Source organism: Primulina huaijiensis, chromosome 1 (assembly GCF_012295235.1).
Source record: "Primulina huaijiensis isolate GDHJ02 chromosome 1, ASM1229523v2, whole genome shotgun sequence".
NCBI lineage: Eukaryota > Viridiplantae > Streptophyta > Magnoliopsida > Lamiales > Gesneriaceae > Primulina > Primulina huaijiensis.
In genome coordinates this window covers 18,150,499-18,175,288 of record NC_133306.1, presented here as the reverse complement: position 1 = coordinate 18,175,288, position 24,790 = coordinate 18,150,499, and the positions used below count along the sequence as shown (strand labels likewise).

Here is a 24,790-nt window from a genome sequence, read left to right as displayed (position 1 = left end):
GAACATGGCCGAGGACCTCTCCACCTCGGTAAAGTATGACCGGGTTTCGATCAGGATTGGAAAGCGGTGAAGTATGACCAGGGACCAATCCATCCGTTAAAGCATGAATGGGGATCTCATGTATGTGGTAGTGGACTTTCCCTGCCAGCCCAGTACTGTGGTTTAGTCTGATCAGGCACTTTTATGTATGGGTCACTTGCTTTGAAACATATTTCTTACCAAAATGATGTAATGTATGCTCAAGTATGTATGATGCAAGTATGTTTAAGAAAAGTTTTATGATGATGGCACGTCTACGTTTTTGCTACTACGTACATGTTTCAAGTATGTTTATGTTATTACGTTCAAGCTTCAAGTATGTAAGCCTTACTTTAAAGATACATGTGATTTTATTATGTAGTACTTGCTATCTCCAGTTTATACATGTTGAGTCTTTAGACTCACTGGACTTGATCGATGCAGGTGAGGATGACTTTGAGGAGACGATGGGTGGAGACCAATAAGACGTCTTGGACTGCGCAGGAGGCTAAACCCGAGGACCGCCCATGTTTTAAGATTTTATGCATGACAATTTTAATACTCTGAATTCACGTTATGGTTTACGATGTTTAAACAAGTGTTTTTCTTAGGCAAACTTTATTTGTGATCTCTTTTATTGCAAATGTTTTTAGACGAGCAAGTTATTTTAATGCAAATTTGAAAGTTCATTTTGTATTTAAGAAAATTTTAATTTTTTCGCAAATTTCAAGTAGTTCAAATTACGGTACGTTACAAAAACCGTAGCAATTTTCAAAATTAGCGACGATTTTGCAAAAGCCGTCACTAAAATTAGCGACGGTTTTAGCAAAACTGTCGCTAAAGTTAGCGACGGATTAAAAACTGTCGCTAAATTTAGCGAACATTTAAAGGAAAACCGTCGTAATTTTGAAATTCGCGACAATTTTTGTAAAGCCCAAAAATCAGTATACGTAAAATCTATGCATTTATTTAATTTATGAAATTTCATTATTTTAATATTTATATTTAATTGATCTATGTTAAAATTTTTTCTTGAGTTTTATGTTTCAGACGATTATTCGAGGCGGGATCGAGGAAANAAAACCGTCGTAATTTTGAAATTCGCAACAATTTTTGTAAAGCCCAAAAATCAATATACGTAAAATCTATGCATTTATTTAATTTATGAAATTTCATTATTTTAATATTTATGTTTAATTGATCTATGTAAAATTTTTTCTTGAGTTTTATGTTTCAGACGATTATTCGAGGCGGGATCGAGGAAAGGAGACCGGGATGATTTTTAGTGACTTTAATTGTGGTATTTTATTTTAAGTTAGGTTTGAGACATTTTAAATAATTTATGAATTTTTAATATTTTTAAAGCCTAATTTAAATATTAAGTCATTTTAGGATTTTTAAACTTTTAAAGTTTATCAATTAGGGGATTTTAGTAAATTTATTATGGGATTAGAATTTTATTAATTTGTTGATTTGTTAACATTTTTATTAGCATGATTTATTTATTTAAAAACACTTTATAATTACTAATTAGGTGGTTTATTACACACCACACACACATATTAAAATATTCAATTATTCCAACACCTTTTCACACACACTCATACACGTATACACACACCCCTTCATTATAAACAAAACACACATGTTTATTATTTTATTTGACTAAGGAGAGAAGAGAATTTTTCTTTAAACTCTCCTCCATCAACCTCTATATCATTTCTCTCCTCTCCAACTTCTTCTTCATCAATCGTTCCTTTCCTCTGAAATTTCCAGCAATATTTTGTTGAGTTTATTTCAAGAAAATCGAGCCACCTTCGTCCCGGATCGTCTCTCGCTCCGTCTCCGCTTCAGTGTCGTCGTTTCGGTATTATTTAATCGTCAAAGGCACGTATAATCTCTCTTTTCTGTATCGATCATGTCATATTATGCGTGTGTTGTTATTTATGCTTAAAATCATGTGTATGATGTGTAGAAGTTTGAGCAAATACGTTGGAACAGCTTTTGAAACGATTTTTAGATCTACAATTTTCGTTTTTATTGTTCTGGTAAAAACTGCGAAATTTCGGTTCATATTTTGAGAAAACTTTCAACAAAAAAAATGTAGAACTTTTCAATGCCTTCGATTTGATATAAAATTCGAGATTTTTGGATTATAATTGAGTGAGTTATGGACTTTCTCGTGGGACTGCTCAAACTGCAACTTTTACGAAAATTGTGTTCTTGAAGTTTTATGTTGCAGGCCTCGTTGGGGATCGACGGGTGATCGTTGCTTTGTATAGGTATATTATTTATGATGTTGGGATGTATAATGAAGCTTTGTTTCTTGTCGTTACGCGCTTGGGAGATTGAATGTCGTATAGAACCGTTTGTTGTCAAAAAGTCTCGTTCACGGATTTTTTGGGTTGATTGTGATTTTGGTTGTTTTGGGACAATTGTTTAGGCTTGGGTCATTGAATTAGTAGCCTAAGATGAGCTCGTGGTGTTGATTCTTGGTCTGTGCAATCGAGTCGAGGGAGTTAAGCATATCACATTCAGAATTTTCGTAAGTTTCATGCCACCGCAGGTACACGGACCCGGACACGGACCTCTCCACGGGGTCCGTGCCTTTGTTTCCTTCTAGTAGCCATTTTTGCGAGCCAACACGGACCCCTTACAGACCTAGGCACAGGGTCCGTGCCTCCTATTCCTTTTGAGTATTACTTGGCAGTACCTAGACGGACCTGTACACGGACCCGGGGTCGGGGTCCGTGTACTCACGTATTTTAGGAAAATTTATTTATGATTTTGAGGTTTGATGTTATGGTTTAGTGCAAGGATTTATCAAAGTCGTGTTATTGGAAATTATAGAATATCCTAAAAAATTATTGAGCTTGAGAGTAAGCATGATATATACGTCTAAGTTATGCAAGGTAATTATGAAATTTCATGTAGTATGTTGCAGCAACGGCCCCAGTCAAAGTCCAACGAATCCCTCGACACCCAGTAAGTATGTATGACGTGCAAAGAAAATATTTTAAGTTTTTGAGGTATGCTAAATGTCTTGTGACCAAATTATGTTTAGGATTGGAAAGCGTTAAATTATGAACGGGGACCAATCCACCCGTTAAATTATGAACGGGTTAGATCGAGGTTGGAAAGCGTTAAATTATGAACGGGGACCAACCAGCCCGTTAAATTATGAACGGGGATCTTATGTATGTGGCAGTGGATACGTTTCTGTCAGCCCAGTACTGTGGTTTGTCTGATCAGGCATTTATTATGTTATGGGTCACTTGCTTTGAAACATCCTCTACGAAAAATATTGAAGTTATGTATGTTCAAGTATGTTCAAGTATGCAAGTATGTTTATGAAAAGTTTAAGTTGATGGCACGTCTAATTATGTATGTATGTAAGTTCAAGTTTATGATGTAGGTTCAACTTTCAAGTATGTATTTTATATTTTGAAATTTTATGTTGTTTTATTATGTAGTACTTGCTATCTCCAGTTTATACGTGTTGAGTCTTTAGACTCACTAGACTTGATCGATGCAGGTGAGTATGTTGAAGAGGAGACAGGAGGTGGCGACCAAGGGGCAGGCTTGGACTGAGCGGAAGGCTAAACCCGAGGACCACTAAGTTTATGTTTTTATGAAAAGTTTAAAATACTCTGCTTTTATGTTGGATGTGAGACAATTGAAACAAGTATGTTGTTGAAAAATTTATTTGGTGATGTTGATTTCAAATATTAATATGATGAATGATGAGTGACGACCTTATAGATTTTATGTTTAAGAAAATCTTAAATTTTTCCGCAAATTTTGAAGAAGTAAAAAAAAAAATAAAAATTTACGGTACGTTACAGTTGGTATCAGAGCCGTGTTCTTGTAAAGGGTTATGCCTACTGCCAGTCACAAGAAGCTCACGAAGTCCCATCTCCAGTCAGTGAGTTTTAAAGTTTTGAAATTATGTTATGTAATAAGTATTTAATCATGATTTCTGCATGGGTATATTTAAAATTTAAGTTATGTGCATCTTATGTAATTTATATTATGTTCATGCATGTTGGGTAAATTTTAAAACAGTATGCCTCCTAGACGTTTGATTGCCCGTGGAGCAAGGGATGAGGACAGAGAGACTTATGATGGAGGGAGGGCCACTCCTCCTCCACCACCAGATATGCAGGCACAGATGCTTGCGGGTATGACGCAATTTTTCACACAGTTTGCGAGGAACCATACTACTGTAGGCCCTGAGGAGAGGCCTAGACCAGAGACAGTATATGAAAGGTTCAGGAGGATGAGTCCGAAGGAGTTTTCGGGTACTACTGACCCGATGATAGCGGAGGGATGGATCAAGTCCATAGAGGTAATCTTCGATTTTATGGAGCTGACCGATGCTGATAGGGTCAGGTGTGCTACGTTCCTTCTGTCAGGGGACGCCAGGCTATGGTGGGAGAGTGCGTCAGTGGCAGTGAATTTGCAGACTTTGACTTGGACGGGATTCAAGGAAGTGTTCTTCGCCAAGTACTTCACTGAAGAGGTACGCTCTCGTCTGACTAGGGAATTTATGACGCTGAGACAGGGAGACAGTAGTGTGGCAGATTTTGTTAGAAAGTTTGAGAGGGGGTGTTACTTCGTACCCCTCATTGTGAATGATGCCCAAGCAAAGCGGAGGCATTTCATGGATGGACTGCGGCCGATCTTGCGCCGTGACGTGGGGGTAGCTGGCCCTACTACTTATGCAGTCGTCGTATCTAGAGCGCTGGCGGCAGAGCAAGACCAGCGAGACATGGAGGCAGACAGGCAAGGCAAGAGGCCATATCAGGCTCCACCGCAGCAGTATCAGAGGCCTCAATTTAAGAAATCGTATCAGGGGCCACCAGGAAAGAAGCCTTATCAGGGACCGCCGAGGGGCAAGGATCCCATTCAGCAGCAGGGGGCGCCTCAGAAGCCCGTTAATTTTCCAGTTTGCCCTAAGTGCAACCGTCAGCATCCAGAGCAATGCTTGTATGGGTCAGGTAAATGTTTAAATGTGGAGCTACTGACCACATGTTGAAAGAATGCCCACAGTGGAAGCAGCCAACTCAGGGTAGGGTATTCGCCATGCATGCTCAGGAGGCGAACCCAGACACTACACTACTGACTGGTAAACTTTTCTACCTAAACTCAGTATTATTTTGACTTGCATGTGGAAATTTTTATTTGGGATTATTAGTGTGCTAGTATTATCTTGTGTGACTTGGGATATTGAGTCCTATTATGCTTTGGGTTACTGTTAGTAATTATGTGATATAAGTTTCGTGTTGTGCTAACGTCTCTCAGGAAGTATTTTCATTAAAAGAATAGCTACTCAGGCCTTGATAGACTCAGGAGCCACCCATTCATTCATCTCAGAGACGTTTGCTAGTCACTTGGATATCAAGACCATCGGCCTCGACGTGAATTGTTCAGTGACAGTCCCATCAAGGGAAGAGCTGTTAGCTACTAGAGTGGTCAGAGATATCGATCTAGAATTGCATGGCCATTTAGTGTATGCAGATTTGATCCTGCTACCAATGCTAGAGTTCGATATTATTTTGGGAATGGACTGGCTGACTAAGAACAGAGTTCTGATTGATTTCCAGAAAAGATCAGTACTGATTAGACCGTTGGGAATGGAGCAGTTTTTATTTGAGCCATCCAGATGGAGGAGTTTTCCTCGCATGATCTCCTGCATGCAGGCGAGGACACTGATTTCCAAGGGTTGTCAGGCTTTCTTAGCCAGCATGGCATCTGCACCTGAAGTACTCACTCCATCTTTAGCAGACGTGCTAGTAGTCAGGGACTTCCCAGACGTCTTTCCAGATGACGTCACAGGCCTTCCACCAGATAGAGAGGTGGAGTTTGCCATTGATCTCATGCCAGGCACAGTGCCAATCTCTAAGGCACCGTACAGATTAGCTCCAGCAGAAATGCTAGAATTTAAGCAACAGATTCAGGAACTTTTAGACAAGGAATTTATCCACCCGAGTTTCTCACCGTGGGGGCGCGCCAGTGCTCTTTGTGAAAAAGAAGGATGGGAGCATGAGACTGTGCATCGATTACCGTGAGCTGAACAAGGTAATGATCAAGAATAAGTACCCGTTGCCTAGAATCGAAGATTTGTTTGAGCAGTTACAGGGAGCTACCATGTTCTCTAAGATAGATCTTCGATCAGGGTATCATCAGCTGAAAGTGAAGGATGCAGATGTCCACAAGACAGCTTTCAGGACCAGATATGGGCATTACGAATTCTTAGTGATGCCATTTGGAGTGACAAATGCTCCAGCTATTTTCATGGATCTCATGAATCGAGTATTTCAGCCGTTCCTCGATCAGTTCGTCATAGTATTCATTGACGATATTATTATATATTCGAAGAGCCATGAGGAGCATAGTCAGCATTTGAGAACAGTGTTACAAGTTTTGCAGAGACACAAGTTGTATGCAAAATTCAGTAAGTGTGAATTTTGGTTAGAGAAATAGCATTTTTAGGACATATAATAACTAGCAGTGGTATTGAGGTGGATCCAGCTAAGGTGGTGACAGTTAAAGAATGGATTGAGCCGAAGAATGCATCAGAGATCCGCAGTTTCCTAGGCTTAGCAGGCTACTACAGAAAGTTTATTCAGGGATTTTCTTCGATAGCAGTGCCACTCACCTCATTGACCAAGAAGAATGTCAAATTCATATGGAGTGAAGAGTGTCAGAGGAGCTTTGATATCTTGAAACAAGCTCTTATCACAGCGCCAGTGTTAGCCATGCCAGCAGGACAAGATAATTTTGTGTTGTACACCGATGCTTCTAAGCTCGGTTTGGGCGCAGTATTGATGCAGAATGGTCGGGTTATAGCTTATGCTTCCAGACAGTTAAAAGTGCATGAAAAGAATTATCCGACTCATGATCTCGAGTTAGCTGCCGTGGTCTTTGCTTTGAAAATTTGGAGACATTATTTGTACGGCGAGAGATGCCAGATATTCACTAATCACAAGAGTCTAAAGTATTTCTTCACGCAAAAAGAACTTAACATGAGACAAAGACGGTGGTTGGAGTTAGTAAAAGATTATGATTGTGAAATTAGCTATCATCCAGGGAAAGCTAATGTTGTGGCAGATGCTTTGAGTAGAAAGGTAGCAATCTTAGCACAGCTGTCAGTGCAGAGATCTCTTCAGTCTGAGATTCAAAGGTTTGACTTGGAAGTTTATCGCGAGGGCAGAGCTCCTAAGCTGTCTAATCTGATGGTCCAATCTTCCTTGTTAGACCGTATCCGAGCAGGTCAGCCTTCAGATGAGCAGTTATTGAAATGGAGGCTGAAAGATGAAGCCAAGGGCAGTGTACTCTATTCAGTGTCCGATGGTATTGTGAGATACAGAGATAGAATGTGGGTGCCTAGTGTTGATTCAATTAGACAGGATATTTTGTCAGAGGCACATGCATCTCCGTATTCTATTCATCCAGGAGGTACCAAGATGTACAAAGACCTACAGATTTTGTATTGGTGGCCAGGGATGAAGCGAGACATCCGCAGATTTGTGTCAGAATGCCTCACTTGTCAACAGGTGAAGGCAGAGCATCAGAGGCCAGCAGGAATGCTTAAGCCACTCCCTATTCCAGAGTGGAAATGGGAGAATATCACTATGGATTTTGTCGTTGGGTTGCCAAGATCAGTTAGGGGTTTTAATGCCATTTGGGTTATTGTGGACCGACTCACTAAGTCAGCACATTTCTTACCGGTGAAAACGACTTTCTCCATGACTCAGTATGCAGAGCTTTATATCCGGGATATAGTCCGTTTGCACGGGATTCCAGTTTCGATTGTGTCCGACAGGGACCCGAGGTTCACATCGTCTTTCTGGAAGAGCTTACATGCAGCCATGGGGACGAAGTTGCTTTTCAGTACAGCGTTTCACCCGCAGACAGATGGTCAGTCTGAGCGTGTGATACAGATTTTGGAGGATTTGCTGAGAGCCTGTATGATTGATTTTCAGGGGACTTGGGAGTCGAAGTTACCTCTAGTGGAGTTTACCTACAACAACAGTTTTCAATCCTCTATAGGTATGGCTCCTTATGAAGCACTATATGGAAGAAAGTGCAGATCACCGATTCATTGGGATGAAGTCGGTGAGAGATCAGAACTTGGTCCAGAGATAGTTCAGCAGACTGCAGATGTGGTAGTCAAGATTCGTGACAGAATGAAGACCGCCCAGAGCCGTCAAAAGAGTTATGCTGACAAGAGAAGAAGGGATCTTGAGTTTGCCGTAGGTGATCATGTATTCGTCAAAATAGCACCTATGAAGGGTGTTATGAGATTTGGGAAGAGAGGCAAGCTTAGTCCGAGATTTATTGGACCGTTCGAAATTCTTGACAGAGTTGGAACTCTAGCTTATCGTGTAGCCTTACCGCCGAATTTGTCCGGAGTGCACAATGTGTTCCACGTTTCTATGTTGAGGAAGTATCTAGCTAATCCTTCGCATGTTCTGAGCCATGAGCCATTGCAGTTGACTCCAGATCTGTCTTATGAGGAAAGACCGATTCAAATCTTAGACAGGCAAGAGCGTAGGCTTCGGAACAAGACGACTAAGCTAGTCAAAGTCCAGTGGCTGAATCAATCAGTGGAGGAGGCCACTTGGGAAGCTGAAACAGACATGAGACTTCGCTACCCGGAGTTGTTCGGTAAGACTTAATTTCGAGGACGAAATTTTTATAAGTGGGGGAGAAACTGTAAAGCCCAAAAATCAGTATACGTAAAATCTATGCATTTATTTAATTTATGAAATTTCATTATTTTAATATTTATGTTTAATTGATCTACGTTAAAATGTTTTCTTGAGTTTTATGTTTCAGACGATTATTCGAGGCGGGATCGAGGAAAGGAGACCGGGATGATTTTTAGTGACTTTAATTGTGGTATTTTATTTTAAGTTAGGTTTGAGATATTTTAAATAATTTATGAATTTTTAATATTTTTAAAGCCTAATTTAAATATTAAGTCATTTTAGGATTTTTAAACTTTTAAAGTTTATCAATTAGGGGATTTTAGTAAATTTATTATGGGATTAGAATTTTATTAATTTGTTGATTTGTTAACATTTTTATTAGCATGATTTATTTATTTAAAAACACTTTATAATTACTAATTAAGTGGTTTATTACACACCACACACACATATTAAAATATTCAATTATTCCAACACCTTTTCACACACACTCATACACGTATACACACACCCCTTCATTATAAACAAAACACACATGTTTATTATTTTATTTGACAAAGGAGAGAAGAGAATTTTTCTTTAAACTCTCCTCCATCAACCTCTATATCATTTCTCTCCTCTCCAACTTCTTCTTCAGCAATCGTTCCTTTCCTCTGAAATTTCCAGCAATGTTTTGTTGAGTTTATTTCAAGAAAATCGAGCCACCTTCGTCCCGGATCGTCTCCGCTTCAGTGTCGTCGTTTCGGTATTATTTAATCGTCAAAGGCACGTATAATCTCTCTTTTCTGTATCGATCATGTCATATTATGCGTGTGTTGTTATTTATGCTTAAAATCATTTGTATGATGTGTAGAAGTTTGAGCAAATACGTTGGAACAGCTTTTGAAACTATTTTTAGATCTACAATTTTCGTTTTTATTGTTCTGGTAAAAACTGCGAAATTTTGGTTCATACTTTGAGAAAACTTTCAACAACAAAAATGTAGAACTTTTCAATGCCTTCGATTTGATATAAAATTAGAGATTTTTGGATTATAATTGAGTGAGTTATGGACTTTTTCGTGGGACTGCTCAAACTGCAACTTTTACGAAAATTGTGTTCTTGAAGTTTTATGTTGCAGGCCTCGTTGGGGATCTACGGGTGATCGTTGCTTTGTATAGGTATATTATTTATGATGTTGGGATGTATAATGAAGCTTTGTTTCTTGTCGTTAGGCGCTTGGGAGATTGAATGTCGTATAGAACCGTTTGTTGTCAAAAAGTCTCGTTCACGGGTTTGTTGGGTTGATTGTGATTTTGGTTGTTTTGGGACAATTGTTTAGGCTTGGGTCATTGAATTAGTAGCCTAAGATGAGCTCGTGGTGTTGATTCTTGGTCTGTGCAGTCGAGTCGAGGGAGTTAAGCATATCACATTCAGAATTTTCGTAAGTTTCATGCCACCGCAGGTACACGGACCCGGACACGGACCTCTCCACGGGGTCCGTGCCTTTGTTTCCTTCGAGTAGCCATTTTTGCGAGCCAACACGGACCCCTTACGGACCTAGGCACGGGGTCCGTGCCTCCTATTCCTTTTGAGTATTACTTGGCAGTACCTAGACGGACCTGTACATGGACCCGGGGTCGGGGTCCGTGTACTCACGTATTTTAGGAAAATTTATTTATGATTTTGAGGTTTGATGTTATGGTTTAGTGCAAGGATTTATCAAAGTCGTGTTATTGGAAATTATAGAATATCCTAAGAAATTATTGAGCTTGAGAGTAAGCATGATATTTACGTCTGAGTTATGCAAGATAATTATGAAATTTCATGTAGTATGTTGCAGCAACGGCCCCAGTCAAAGTCCAACGAATCCCTCGACACCCAGTAAGTATGTATGACGTGCAAAGAAAATATTTTGAGTTTTTGAGGTATGCTAAATGTCTTGTGACCAAATTATGTTTAGGATTGGAAAGCGTTAAATTATGAACGGGGACCAATCCACCCGTTAAATTATGAACGGGTTAGATCGAGGTTGGAAAGCGTTAAATTATGAACGGGGACCAACCAGCCGTTAAATTATGAACGGGGACCTTATGTATGTGGCAGTGGATACGTTTCTGTCAGCCCAGTACTGTGGTTTGTCTGATCAGGCATTTATTATGTTACGGGTCACTTGCATTGAAACATCCTCTACGAAAAATATTGAAGTTATGTATGTTCAAGTATGCAAGTATGTTTATGAAAAGTTTAAGTTGATGGCACGTCTAATTATGTATGTATGTAAGTTCAAGTTTATGATGTAGGTTCAACTTTCAAGTATGTATTTTATATTTTGAAATTTTATGTTGTTTTATTATGTAGTACTTGCTTTCTCCAGTTTATACGTGTTGAGTCTTTAGACTCACTAGACTTGATCGATGCAGGTGAGTATGTTGAGGAGGAGACAGGAGGTGGCGACCAAGTGGCAGGCTTGGACTGAGCGGAAGGCTATACCCGAGGACCGCTAAGTTTATGTTTTTATGAAAAGTTTAAAATACTCTGCTTTTATGTTGGATGTGAGACATTTGAAACAAGTATGTTGTTGGAAAATTTATTTGGTGATGTTGATTTCAAATATTAATATGATGAATGATGAGTGACGACCTTATAGATTTTATGTTTAAGAAAATCTTAAATTTTTCCGCAAATTTTGAAGTAGTAAAAATTACGGTAGGTTACAGTTTTGCCATAACCGTCGCTAAAATTAACGACGGTTTTTCTATAACCCTCGCTATTAGCGACGGTTTTACCAATAACCGTCGCAAACTGTCCATAAATACCCCCATTTTCGATCCATTTTCTTACACCCCATTTCACAACACTTAAAATTTTTCTCTCTTACACGATTTTATCACTTCACACACTTAAAATTTTTCTTTCGATTTAGGATAAATTTTTTCGCTTTAATTTTTGGTAAATTTTTAAGTATTAGTTAAGATCATTAATATTGTTAGTATAGTCAAATTGTTAGTTTTTTTAGATTTATTAAATTATTAAAAGTAATTTTTTTATTTAAATTAAAAATTAGTGACGGAAATCATGAAAAAACCGTCGCTAACTTTAGCGACGAACTTTATGTTAAACCGACGCTAATTTAAGCGACGGTTTAGCAAAACCGTCCTAATTTTATTTGCGACGGTTTTTAAAAAATCGCCACAAATTTTAGCTACAACAACGGTGAAAAACCGTTGTCTTTGAGCGAACCCTTTAACAACAGGGACTTTAACAATGGTTTTAAAAAGGCTACGACAACGGTTTTTAACCGTTGTCGTATGACGTTTTTTTTGTAGTGCCAGTTTCTACAGCAACCACACAGAAATTTTTTCTGAGATGAAATTCATAAAGGCACCGCTTAAAATGGAAAATGAATTTCTAACCAATGATATGGTTATTTAAATTGAGAGGGAAATTGTTCTCAGTATTGATAAAAGTTCATCATTGATAAGTTTGACATTATCAATGATGAACTGCAGAGTATGACTTAAATAGGATTTTAATAAATTTTATTGTATACATTTTGTGCATATTTTTTTCCGTATACTAAGTTAAAATTAGTTTTGCCCACCAAGTAAAAAATTCCTGGTTACGTACCTGCTTATAACACGATCAAAGATGAAAAATGTACAAGTACAAAAGGTAAAGGTTTGATTAATGCACGAATACTTCACCTAAAATTATAGATAACATTCATCAAATATATTTTGTCATTCATCGCATATCAAACATATGAAATACCGTGGAAACATAAGATATATACAATACAATAACAATAGAAATCAATGTAAGTAAATCAGAAATAATTTTTGAGATCAGAATTATAGCAAGGACTAATTTCTCAACTTTGTCTTTCTGATAGGAAAATAATTCACCGCAAGCTTTAATCCTTCGCAGTTCGCATTATCGTCCAAATTCCGACGAAATCAGTTTTATGATTCTAAAATACATAACTAGTAAATTAAATATTTTCAACATCCAAAAACCGCATCTGCATGCATGCAACAACAACTAGTTTCTATTTTTTTAAAAAAAAAAATCACTCGAAAAAGAGTATTAATTTACCTAGTTAATTCTGCATTCCTTACCAGGGCCTCTACGAAACCTCCATTTATCCGTACAATAATCATAAACCATATGATCTCTCTGCAATCTCTTCATCCTCACCCTATTTCTTCGATCCAACTCCATTTTCAGCCATGGATTCGTCAAAAAGTCGGTCTCATTACACGTAGTACTTCGAGTTCTATAAGACCAAATGCACCCATCTGCAGAAAAGTTTCGGTAGGAAGCTATGAAAGGAGCTAGAGTCCAGTTGGTTTTAACCCTGCCGTGTTGTGTAGCCCATTCGTCCGCATTCCAAAGGCTTGAATACACTCGCATCGGTTGGTCTTTAGGGAATGGTACGCCTAATCTCTCCACGTTTCTGAATTCTCTTATCGGCATGTTGTCGATCAAGAAGCTGAAAATAATATATTTTCCATAAATATTTCTTAAATCATGTGGAATGCGAGTACGGCATGAGAACTATTAATCCTCAAATATAATGTCAATTATTAGTCTACTATGTGATTTTTCATTTGTTAAAGATTTTTACCACTGATTTTATGAAAATTAAGGATGATTTCATCAATATATGTCATTATAACTGGAGCTTGACTTGACGAGTTTGCACTTTGTAAAGCTTCAACTGAAGAAACTCAATTGATAAATTAGAAAATTAAAATAACTACTTACATAATGCATTTGGGGTTCCATATAATTGTGTAAGTATGGAAATCTTCGGTTGGATCAAACCATAAGAAAAACTGGTTCTCTCTTTCGCCTTTGCCTTGACTGAATACATTTGTGTGAACTGTGTACGGATTGCCACTTGAGTTTCCAATAAATTCGAAATCTATCTCATCATGATGATCTCCTTCTGAAGACAACTAAGGATTTAAGATGAATGATTATATACGAATAACAAGCAATGCGCATAATTAGATGATGATGAATAGGTGGTTTAATCTTTTTTTGGTAATAAATCTTACATAAAATGTTGTGATGGTGCCAGCGGAATTTCCAGGGATGAGTTTGATTTGCATTTCGACCTTCCCAAAGAGTATTTCTCGCTTGGATTCGAAGCCGGCACCGGATGATTTGTCAAGGGACAGGGTAAGAAGCTCGCCATCTTCCAGTATCTGGGTATGGCTTTCACCCCACGAGATGATGAATTGTTGATAAAACGTACCATTTTTAACAACAATACTTTGACTGTCACAAAATCATTTTCAGACAATCCCTCATAAATTGCCAAGAAAGTAATAATAAAAATCAAGTACCTCGTACTAATTTCTTGATTGCGTTTGGCTGCAAAAATTGTTTGAGAAATAATAACGTCCACCTGAAATGAATAATAAAAAGAATTTTCGCACACTTTTGATGTGAATTATCATATATATATATTGAAAAAGGGAGGGAAGATAAATTAGTTGCATACCTTGAAAACAAAGATGGCAGAGAAGACAATGAATGCCAAATATGGGATTAACTTGTTGGAACGAGATGGATGAGGGTTTCTTGGTCGCATAACGATTGATTTCTTGTAATAAAACAGAGAAAATTGTGAAGCATTGTCTTCTCTCTATCATTATTTTGGCGCAATAACCATAATTCTCGTACACCTCTACTATTCGTACCAAGTTTACCTAATTTTCTCTTTGTATGTTTTTTGTAGGTATCAAATGTTTCTATGGCATACAAAATTATAGCCATTCTTTTTGTTGGTATATAACAATAGAGGGCTATCCATGCATTTTGGATATTTGAGGTCGGAGAGCTTCGTGTCTAGTCATCAACGAATTTATTCCCACTCTAATTTATACCTAATTAATTTTAGTATATATATAGCATAATAATAATAAAAAGCTCCTATAGATATGTGGTTTTTGGCAGTGTGCGCACTCTTGAAATATGTTAAGATCTAGTGTTCTGCTGAAGAATCCAAAATGATTCATACTCCCTCCCAGTGTCTACTAGCGCTCATGTCCAGAGCGAAGTTAAGTCGAAAATATTTCTCGCAAAAATACAATACAAAATTGTGTGTAAAATTGTTACAAACTTCGCATAAATATCATCTAATTATTGAACAAAAGGCGTAAAGTAAACTAACTAAAACTTAACCAAAACATGTTTTTTTTAATCCTCCAACACTGCCCTTGTAGGTGTAGGTTTAAGACACCAATCTTGGAAGATAAATATGAATGTTGCTCCCAACTCAAGCCCTTGGTAAACACATGCATCTGCTAGCTGCTCTGCTGTTGGGACATAAGCAGTTCTTAGTATGCCATTTTTTTTTATCTTTTCTCAAATCAGATGTCAGTCGATCTCAATATTTTTCGTTCTTTCGTGGTACAATGGATTCACAGCAATATGTAAAGCTGCATGGAATACTAACTCCTAACTGTAAAGAAGGCAAGACACCATACCATGGTTATTCCAAAATTGGAGTAAATAAGTGATTTCACACAATTCTTGTAATGTCTAATCTTCTCCTACTCACCAATAATAACTAACACTTTACATTACATCATGACATACAAATTACATGACTGCATGAACATTAATATGTTCTTTCTACTTATTCTCTAACTTGCATTCGTACATGCAATATGAAATTCAATACTTATATGATTTAACTTGTTTTTGTATATATATCTGATTGCAATGGAAAGCTCAGTCTCTCGATTATAGAAGATAAAAGTGCTAGACAGCTATAAAACGAATTAAACAGGTCCTTATAGAGTAGTTGAATCTTTAATATGATTAAATGCTTATATTCGACGACAAAAACAAACAATAAAATGGGAAAATGATGAGGTTTGATTGGTTAAACACCAATTAGGAAGACCAACCGATCACCATAATTCTCAAATTTGTTTGAAAACTCAAATGAAGTAGAAAATACATACATTTACATTAACTTATCATCATCTTCCCCTAACCCACGACCAGCATCACATTCTCCATGATTTTGCTCTTCATTCAACCTAAGTATCAATTATCTCTTTTCTACATCAATTAGTGCTCTACTCGTTGCCAAAAATGTATGTCCTAATATTAACGGTGCTTCACATTCATCGTCCATATCAAGAATCACAATCAATAAGAAAAATAAATTTATTTACTTTAATAAAAAAATTCTCCAATATTCCCTTAGGATATTTTATTGACCTATCAGCAAATTTAAGAGACATGATGGTGGTTCAATTGTTTCTATACCCAATTTCATATCAAGTGAATAAGACATTAGAATGATACTAAAACCTAGATCCCGTAACACCTTATCACACGACATATTACCAATAGCACAAGGTATAGAAAAACTCCACGAGTCTTGAAATTTTGGTGGGATATTGTTCTGAAGTATAACTGAACATTCTTCATTCAGAGTCATCATCCCAAAGTAAGTTTGCTCCTTCTTATTTTCTAAAAATTCCTTTAAGAACTTAGCACAGTTCCGCCTTTGAGCTAATGTATCTGCAAACTAAATGTCAATATCTATTTTCTTGAAATATTCAAGAACTTTTTAATTTGAAATTTAGAATTCAATTGCCTAAACCTTTGGCGAAATGGAAGCATAGAAATATCAACCAAAGAATTTAAATTATCTTCCTTACCCTTCTTGCCTTTTCTACTCTTGCTCGGAATCGACTCTTCTGGGCTAGGTATCGGTTCGACCTTCTCCTCTTTTCCTCTTTCAATTTTGTCTCCTCATGTTGCACAAAAATAACATTGACTTCTCTAAGATTTTTACTTGCATAGGTATTGTTCAGGAGGTTTGAGGTGTGAACTGACATGTTATATGAATAATTGTGATTATAAGATTTTCAAAGCAGCGCCCATTTGGTCACATGTGTCTCAAGGTTGTCAATCCTAGTTTTTTTCCTCTCTTTCCTCTTTGAAGATTTAGTCACAAAGGTACCAACCAAATCTTCAAAAGATGGTTTGCCTTTAGTTTTTCGATTATCGAATCCTGGAGGAGGGTTCAACACATTCTTGTTTTTGGTATATGAGAAATTTTCATGGTTACGCAAGCTAGAGTGATGCACAATTGGTACACTGTTACCTCCATAGCCTATGTTATTGACATATTGGACTTGTTCAGTGGATGACCCTTCCATGTTAACTGCAACTGCTTCAGAGATGGGTTGATTTCCTTTGTTCATCGTTGCAATTTTGGTGGTCAGTGCAGAAACTTGTTCAGTAAGTGATGTGATGTGATGGGATCCACTGCATATACTCCTGCAAGTTTTCTTTGCTCCATATCATTCTCTCGGCCATTGATAGCTATTGATGGTCATCTTCTAAAGAAAATCATAGGTTTGGTTAGGAGATTTAACAAAGATTGTGTCACCGGTAGCTGCATCTACAGTTGTTCTTGTATGCCCATTTAAGCCATTATAGAATAGCTCGATGTGCACCCAATCTTCATAGCCAGGATTTGGGAATCTTCTAAGAAGTTCTTTATAGCACTCTCATGCTTCATATAGCTGCTCAAACTCGTTTTGCAAGTGCTGATTTTGATCTTTAATCGGGAAGACTTGGCCGGTGGAAAGTATTTTGCTAGAAATTTTGTTGCCATGTCCGCACATGCAGTAATGCTCCCCAAATGCAGTGATCGGAGCCATCTCCTCACACATGATCCCTAAGAGAAAATGAAAACAAGCGCAATCTAATAATATCATCAGAAACATTATTAATTTTTACGACATAAACATAAACATAAAAATAGAACAAGTACTGAAAAACTTTTGATGTGGAAATGCCAATAGTTCTTAGTTCATTAAATGTCAGCATGTGTTAGATTTGTTATGCTAATATTAAGAAGGCATAATTAAACTAATATAAACCATAGAGCATATCACATCTTCTAAAAGAGGCTGGATTTTTCCATTTCGTATCACAAATTGGATCGAGGCAAGTTGAAGCTCTTACTTGCTGTATCACAAGAATCTTATTATGTTGCTCATGATATTGTGATTGTTGATGCTTTCATGAAATATGTTGTTATTAAAATGAAAACCGATATGAGTATTTTAAAGTGTGAAATATGGTATTTGATTGATGATCATAGAATATGGAACAAGAAATGAGAAAGGTTGATAAATAGTTGAGGTTGAAAGACCAATATAGGGAAGCCACAATATCGATAAAGGAATACGATATTACAGGAAATATCAGAGTTTGAAAAACCAGTATGGAAAACCCCCACATTATTTACTAATGACCAACTATGTGTAATGAAAGTGTTTCAAACGAGAGATGATCTATCATTATCAATTATGTACCACACTTCAAGGGTATTCGACGTCCGAATTAAGAATAGAAAATGTTGAATTGAATGTTGTCTTGCTTATAGCATATCATTATCACATTTGTTCCATTAACGTAATTGCATTAGTTTTATTGAAAGAGTGTTGATATTATATCGATTTCAACTTATTGAGTCATTTGATCACTAAGTTTTTATGATACAGGTCAGTTATTGATTAACAAGTTTAAAATGTGATAAGTTTCTAGAGCACTCAGACAAAGATTTTTTCATATGTCATAAGATAATTTTTTGCAGTTATGTCAGTCTTAATATTGTTTTTGAGTTAACTGTTCTATTATTTATTTTTAAATATTTATTATAATATGAAGTTTGTGCCACGTGACTGATGTGAAACATATAGAAAAAATTTATAATAGTTAGGAATGTGTATTTTGCATTTTCATGTGATGATATTGTGTTTTGTTTGGGGTGAAACATTAATAGGGAAACTATGTCAATTTTTTATACATAAAAATATATCATTACGTCACCATTGTATAATATTTGGATTTACAAATATGCTACGCGATGAACTGCAAATAAGATGCGAACAAGCAGCTTTAGTACTAGGAAAAGAAAATCAATAAATTTCTTGAAAATGAAATATGTCAGAATGCGAAATTGACAGAATTCCATAATGCATGCCAAACTTCTGGGTTTGACATATTCTAGAATTGGTGTGGAGATCAACGCTGATTTGACACAAAATTAAAGCTTATACGACATTTAATCTGATTTTCATTGCACGAAAATACAATTGTCATTAGACTGAATATTGAATATGGTCGAGTGGCCAAGAACACTAATTATTTAATGAAACAATAGGGAAATTTCTTTTCTCGACAGGGACATATTTCTGAATATACATGTAATCAAGAATCTAAACATCAAACCAATATATTTTTTATACGAAGTAATGATTGACTTGTGTAATTTGATTATTAATTGTTGAACAAGTTGTACAATTATTTTTGAAAGTGATCAAATAAATAAGGATAATTAACTCCTCTCGATGCACATCAGTTATAGAATCGTATCAGTCCTTGTTTTACGAAAACTATTAACTCACGCTGTTATTAAAATCAGTTTGTAGCACATTTTGATTTTTAATAATGTGAGACAAGCATATTACAATTCTGATATGTGATTAACTGTGAATAAGATGCATAGAAGCAACACTAATACCATGGAAAGAAAATCCATAAATATTTTGAAAATGAAAAATGTCAAAACACTTAATTGCTAGAATGCCAAACTTATGAGTTTGTGTTGGGATTGTAAAAGAGAGTAGAAAAAGAGTTGAATAAACTCATTAAAATCTTCTTCTAAATTTGAGCCGACAAAAACAATTGTTAATTATTAGTGCATGTTTCTCGACCAGCTAGCCATAGTTTGACCATTGAAAAAGAGTTTTTCAACTGAAGAAGGATCTGACTAGGCTAGTGAGACAATATATATTGACTTAAATAATCTTTTAATAAGATAACTAGATATAGAAGAAAAGAAGACAGAAATTAGGCAACTGTAAATAAATAACACAAGATGGAAGTTTGAAGGCCAATATCTATCTAGGTCTTCCTTTCTTCCACTCAATAAAGGAATTCATTAAAAGATTTTGTTTTACAATATTTTGTAATAACTCACTTCAATTAGAAATTATCAATTATCTATATTAGAACTCTTAGTATCTCTACAACATAAACACATAAACACCATTATCTATTAAACCATAGGTACAAACATATATGTAAAACACTCTTTAAATGGATAGCTTGAACATCTTGAGTGAGTGTGCATCACAAAGTGGATCTGTAATGATCGAATATGAATAATATATGTGTGTTATGGATCGGCTTGAAGATAAAAACAATGAAGCGTGCTCGAGATCTTTGATAAGGAATATTGTGATACCTTTGGTAATCTTCTTCAAACTCGAATCCACATTTAAATACAAGAACTCCATTAACGGTCAAATCTTCAATAAATGGACAGATGTACTGATATCCGACACAAAAGTGAGATGTCTTTTGTCTCATTTTCTTTCATAGTAAACCGCAATTAATACTCCTTGGAATGTATCCAAAAAATGACAATAAACGACTTCTAAAAAGTTGGTTCATGAGAAAGAAAATATGTGTATGTCTTTGTCTTATTAAAAATCATTCTTTGAACAACTGGATATTTTGATTAATGTGCATTGATTTGTTCATTGATCCTCTGAATTGTCAAGCTGGCATGCAGACATATTGTCTTGATGCACAGTGATGCCAGTTAGAAAACAATTTACAGCTTGCACTATTAAAAGGTTCGAAGTGAGTCTTGGAAGCAGCTTGATCTAACTAGGCATGTTGCCATACTGGATCAGATTGTACCATATCGAATTTAACTCATTTTGGATTATAAAATAATGGAACCAAACAATCTGATAGTATAAAGGATTAAACATGTTCCGGATTTACTAGTATTGGTATATAATCCAACCCAAAACGAGTCAAAATGAAATGGGTTGTACTAGATTTGACCGGACTACTGAGTGAACTAGAAAAGATTAGGAACAAGTTGTAGCTAAACATGTCATTTATTAAGGAACATATTTTAAACTCAAGTATATTATTTGGCATATTAGAACTAGAAGTTACCATTATTAAAAATATATAGCTCTTCAAATTCTTTAAAAAAATCGATCTGATTGGATTGGAGCCGATTCCGGATCGGAGAAGACTGAATCCTATCAGAACCGATTGGTTCCAACTAGGTTGTTTATTGATCTGACCGTAATTAAACAACATTCACCTGTTCCGAATTGAAATGGATTATGCCTAATCGGTTCTAAACAAGTTTTGGATTGAGTTCGATAATTCCGAATAAGTTCCAGGCCAGTTCCAAATCAACCAAATCCATTAACCATTACTAGATCTAACATATAGATATGTAGCATGGCCTTCGTATGGCTATCTGGAGGAATATGCAGTCCAACAAGAGTCTTGAACATTATGTTGTCTAGCTTGACTTATATCATCCAGATTGAAACATGTTAATACAAAGAAATATCAGTTGGACCTAGAAACAACTCGATATTGTTTGTTATCACCAAAACTAAGATATTTTTAATATAAAATTTTGACATATTTCCAAAATTAATGTGGAGATTGATGCTAATTTGACACAATTAAATCTTATAGAACCCTTATTTCAATTGTCATTTATTCAAAAAAAAAAAAACTGAAGCTCATTGGAATGAATATGAATATGGTCGCCTGGTGAATGACACCAAATTTTTAATGAAACTAGAGGGTATTTGTTTTCTCGATAGGGACATATTTCATTAATATTAAAAAAATTAAGCATAACTGTTGGAACAATTCATGTTCGCAATCTTGATTTTGATTTTAACAAAACTTGTTATTTTGTTACTAATGATTTATCGTAGTGCGCAGGATGCTGAAACTGATCAGGCTTCGAACTGATCAGTTAACCAAGACAAAACTGAAGTTTTCGAGAAGCAAACTGAAAGTGTCAACTGATTGCCCAAACTGAAGTATCAAAGACCAGTTCAACTGATTGTCCAGCTGACAGATAGTTTCAGCAGAAGACCTTCAAAAGCTCGGCCAGCTGATGAACTACTTAACTGATGAAGAGCCCAGCTGACCAATTCAATTGAAAGAGTGAAATCAGTTCATGAATTGTTCCAACAGTTATGCTTAATAGGCCTAAGCCTTGTTAGTGGATTTTTATTGTATTTAACATGCTAAACCCTCCCCAAACCCTATACAAACTCACGCCTCTTTCTGAAAAATCTCTCCCAAACACACGACAACACACACACACACACAAAATATTTTGACGAAAATTTCGTAGAAGCTTCAAGGATTTCAGCCTAGGGTTTTTCCTCGTCGTCGTTCCTCAATCGCAATCGAATATTCGTGCGTTTAAAACGCAAAGGCACATTGTACATCTCTTTTTCTCATCTATCACATCGTATTATTGTTTTAAATATCGTGTGCATGAAAAGCATGAAGTTCTTATGATTATTTTCGTAGTATTGCACATACATGCATTAAATTCATGAATTTTGGTCCGAAATCTTGTCCTATACGTGTTAAGGGGCTACCATGATGTTAGGTTATGATCAAGTAAGGTTTATACAAGATTTAAGGTCCTAGAACACACACCATATTCACGGCAATCACAAAGGAAAGAAGCTGGTGCGTAAAAATCTGTCAAGGTGATCGTGGGAGTCGGTTTTTGATCATGGAGCTTGACTTGGTCTTGGATTGGGGCCAGGTCTAACCAGGGACGTGGTTGAGTCAGGGGGAGAGTCCTAGCTGTAACGCCCCAGATTCGACGACTGTCCTCAATGTACCAAGACGAGTCTATCCAGCGTGCTTATGTCCTCACTCACACGCACCCTAAGAAACTTCCCAGGAGGTCACCCATCCCAGAATTGATCTATCGAGTTGTGGCGTGCTTAATTTTGGAGCTCTTATGTGATGAGCTACCGAAAAGAAGATGCATCTTCGTGGTATGAGTAGTACATATCAAATCTTTTAAACCCACTTCAACTGTACAGTCCATTACATTGAACAATCTCGGAATCCCTTTCCTTATGGTGTAAGATCGGTTCATTCATGTTCCCTCCGCCTAGAAGCCTGGCAGAAGCCGTTCATTGTCCGTGCAACCTCATGGCACCAGCGATCACCCCCCGCCCTCTTCGGCCCCGGGCCTCACATGCCCACCAGCTTCCGCTTGGTTCGTCCCCGAACCCACACCGTACTAGGAGAGGTCGGCTCTGATACCAACTGTGGGGGCCCATGCTCCTGATTAATACTTAATGACCAAACAACCAGGATATCTTAATGTAAACAGCGAAAGCGATTAAAATTTTTCATTTTGGGCCTACAGAAATTTCGGCATGACCTATTTGTAAATAGGACATCCCAAAAAAAAATCGAAACATCACAAATAATATTTATACACTCGAAATAAAGTCATAACATCAATTCACAACCTATAGCAGCACTGATCAGGATTAAACACATGCAGAGCTGGCAAGGCTCGATCACACAACTATCAAGTCAAAACATCGTAAAAATAACAGTACAGCTACACGANGACGCTCCACCAGACTCGTCAAATCCTCCTGGATAACCTGCTATGGCATCAAAAACAACCACAGCATAAAAAAACGAGGGGTCGGGCCCCAGTACGACGAACCAGTAATATTACGACAAATATAACTGACATGAAATGAAATCAAGTAAAATGCAATGCAATGCGTGAAGGGTAACAACCGATAATGCATACCAAACAGAGTCCAAATGAATCGCATCAACAACAGTAACAGTGGCCACCCGTGCCAGGAACGTAGCAACGCAACATCAAGTCGCCACTCATCCATGAACGTAGCATCGAGGGTACGGGAGCTACCCGCTCAGCCCTCATGCAAGTCATCAGGAGTGCTAATCCTCCCCACCCGCTCCATCGATGACGCAACAACTCGAAAGATCAATATCAATAGCAATCAAAGGAGTCAAGGCTCGAAATGCTATGCACTAATAGTATCAATACAAATAAATAAATGCATGAATGCAATCACGTATTCACAAAAGCACATAAAGCACGCCACAACTCATTACAACATACTCAACGTCATCTCACGTCATAATAGACGTCGTAATGAAAACAGTTCATACGTACCTCAACTGACTTTAATTTACCACAAAATATCTTAAATATTTCCCGAAAACTCCAATCCTGTGGCAATTAATACATTTCATATCAAGTTCCATTTATTTTTCCAATATTTACTAATTTAGCCTAAAAGTCCAAAAATTCATAATTTAGGCTTTAATATTTCTCAATTCATATACGACAATTCTATAGCATCGAAACACCTAATTATTGAACACTAAAATTCGAAAACCCAATTTTAAATTTCTGAATTTTCGAAATTAATCCAAATAAATTTCAAAAATCTGGTAAATACCTCTAATCGGCTCAATTATTGTACCTACAATCAATAATATAGCAATTATCAATATTGGTACCGAATTTAACCCAACAAAAAATACAACCACCTTGCTGGAATCATGATTTGTACCTCAATATATATACCAAAATGAAGCCTATGACGTAGGGAACAAAACCCCTCAGTCAATTTCCGAATTTCGGTGATGTACGGGCGACAATTCGACGGAGAAAAGGAAGACGGGTTTTCGAAAAGTGTCGAGAAACCCTTCAATATGGGTACCAAAACGTTGCTCTCGTCGAGAGCTTTCCAACCGTGTATTTACTTGAATTTTTTTTTGGCGATTGGAGCGGCTAAAATCGAAGGTCAAAGCTTCGAAATTGAAGAAGAAGGAAAAACGAAGTTGGCGAAAGTTACGGGAAGGAGAAAAGCGCTTCTGATCTTCTTTTTCTTTTTCTTATTGTTTTTGTTTTTTTGTTTTGTTTTTTTTTTAATTAATAAAAAAAAACAAATGGGTTGGGCTTTAGGGCTAACGGGCTAGGCTCTCACACTAGCCATGCTAGGACTCGTACGCCAGGGGGTGGGAGGAGTCCTACCCAACTAGGACTCCTACCTGAGGCGCACATGGAAGTCGCGCAGGCTTGCGCGGCTTGTGCAGGGAGGTGGGCTCGGTCTGGGGACAACGGGCTGGGCTAGGGTGACTCCTTGGGGTCCTAG

General features: G+C 36.9%; 1 protein-coding gene and 2 long non-coding RNA genes across 3 annotated transcripts; 1 reads left to right on the top strand and 2 right to left on the bottom strand.

Annotated features, from left to right (window-relative positions):
* Positions 1-12,717: 12,717 nt before the first annotated feature.
* LOC140957852 (xyloglucan endotransglucosylase protein 7-like) lies at positions 12,718-14,589 on the bottom strand. Its single transcript, XM_073415286.1, has 5 exons — positions 14,230-14,589; positions 14,072-14,133; positions 13,781-14,003; positions 13,485-13,678; positions 12,718-13,209 (listed from the first exon to the last, which is right to left on the bottom strand). Exons 1-5 carry the CDS (start codon positions 14,317-14,319, stop codon positions 12,813-12,815), a joined length of 966 nt encoding a protein of 321 aa, XP_073271387.1. The 5' UTR covers positions 14,320-14,589; the 3' UTR covers positions 12,718-12,812.
* Positions 14,590-16,031: 1,442 nt separating this feature from the next.
* On the top strand, positions 16,032-17,280 carry LOC140957792 (uncharacterized). The gene is made up of 2 exons (XR_012171696.1): positions 16,032-16,194; positions 16,897-17,280. It is a non-coding gene; the product is annotated as an uncharacterized lncRNA (long non-coding RNA).
* A 6,037-nt stretch (positions 17,281-23,317) lies between these two features.
* LOC140957739 (uncharacterized) lies at positions 23,318-24,467 on the bottom strand. Its single transcript, XR_012171687.1, has 3 exons — positions 24,206-24,467; positions 24,092-24,115; positions 23,318-23,859 (listed from the first exon to the last, which is right to left on the bottom strand). It is a non-coding gene; the product is annotated as an uncharacterized lncRNA (long non-coding RNA).
* Positions 24,468-24,790: the final 323 nt, after the last annotated feature.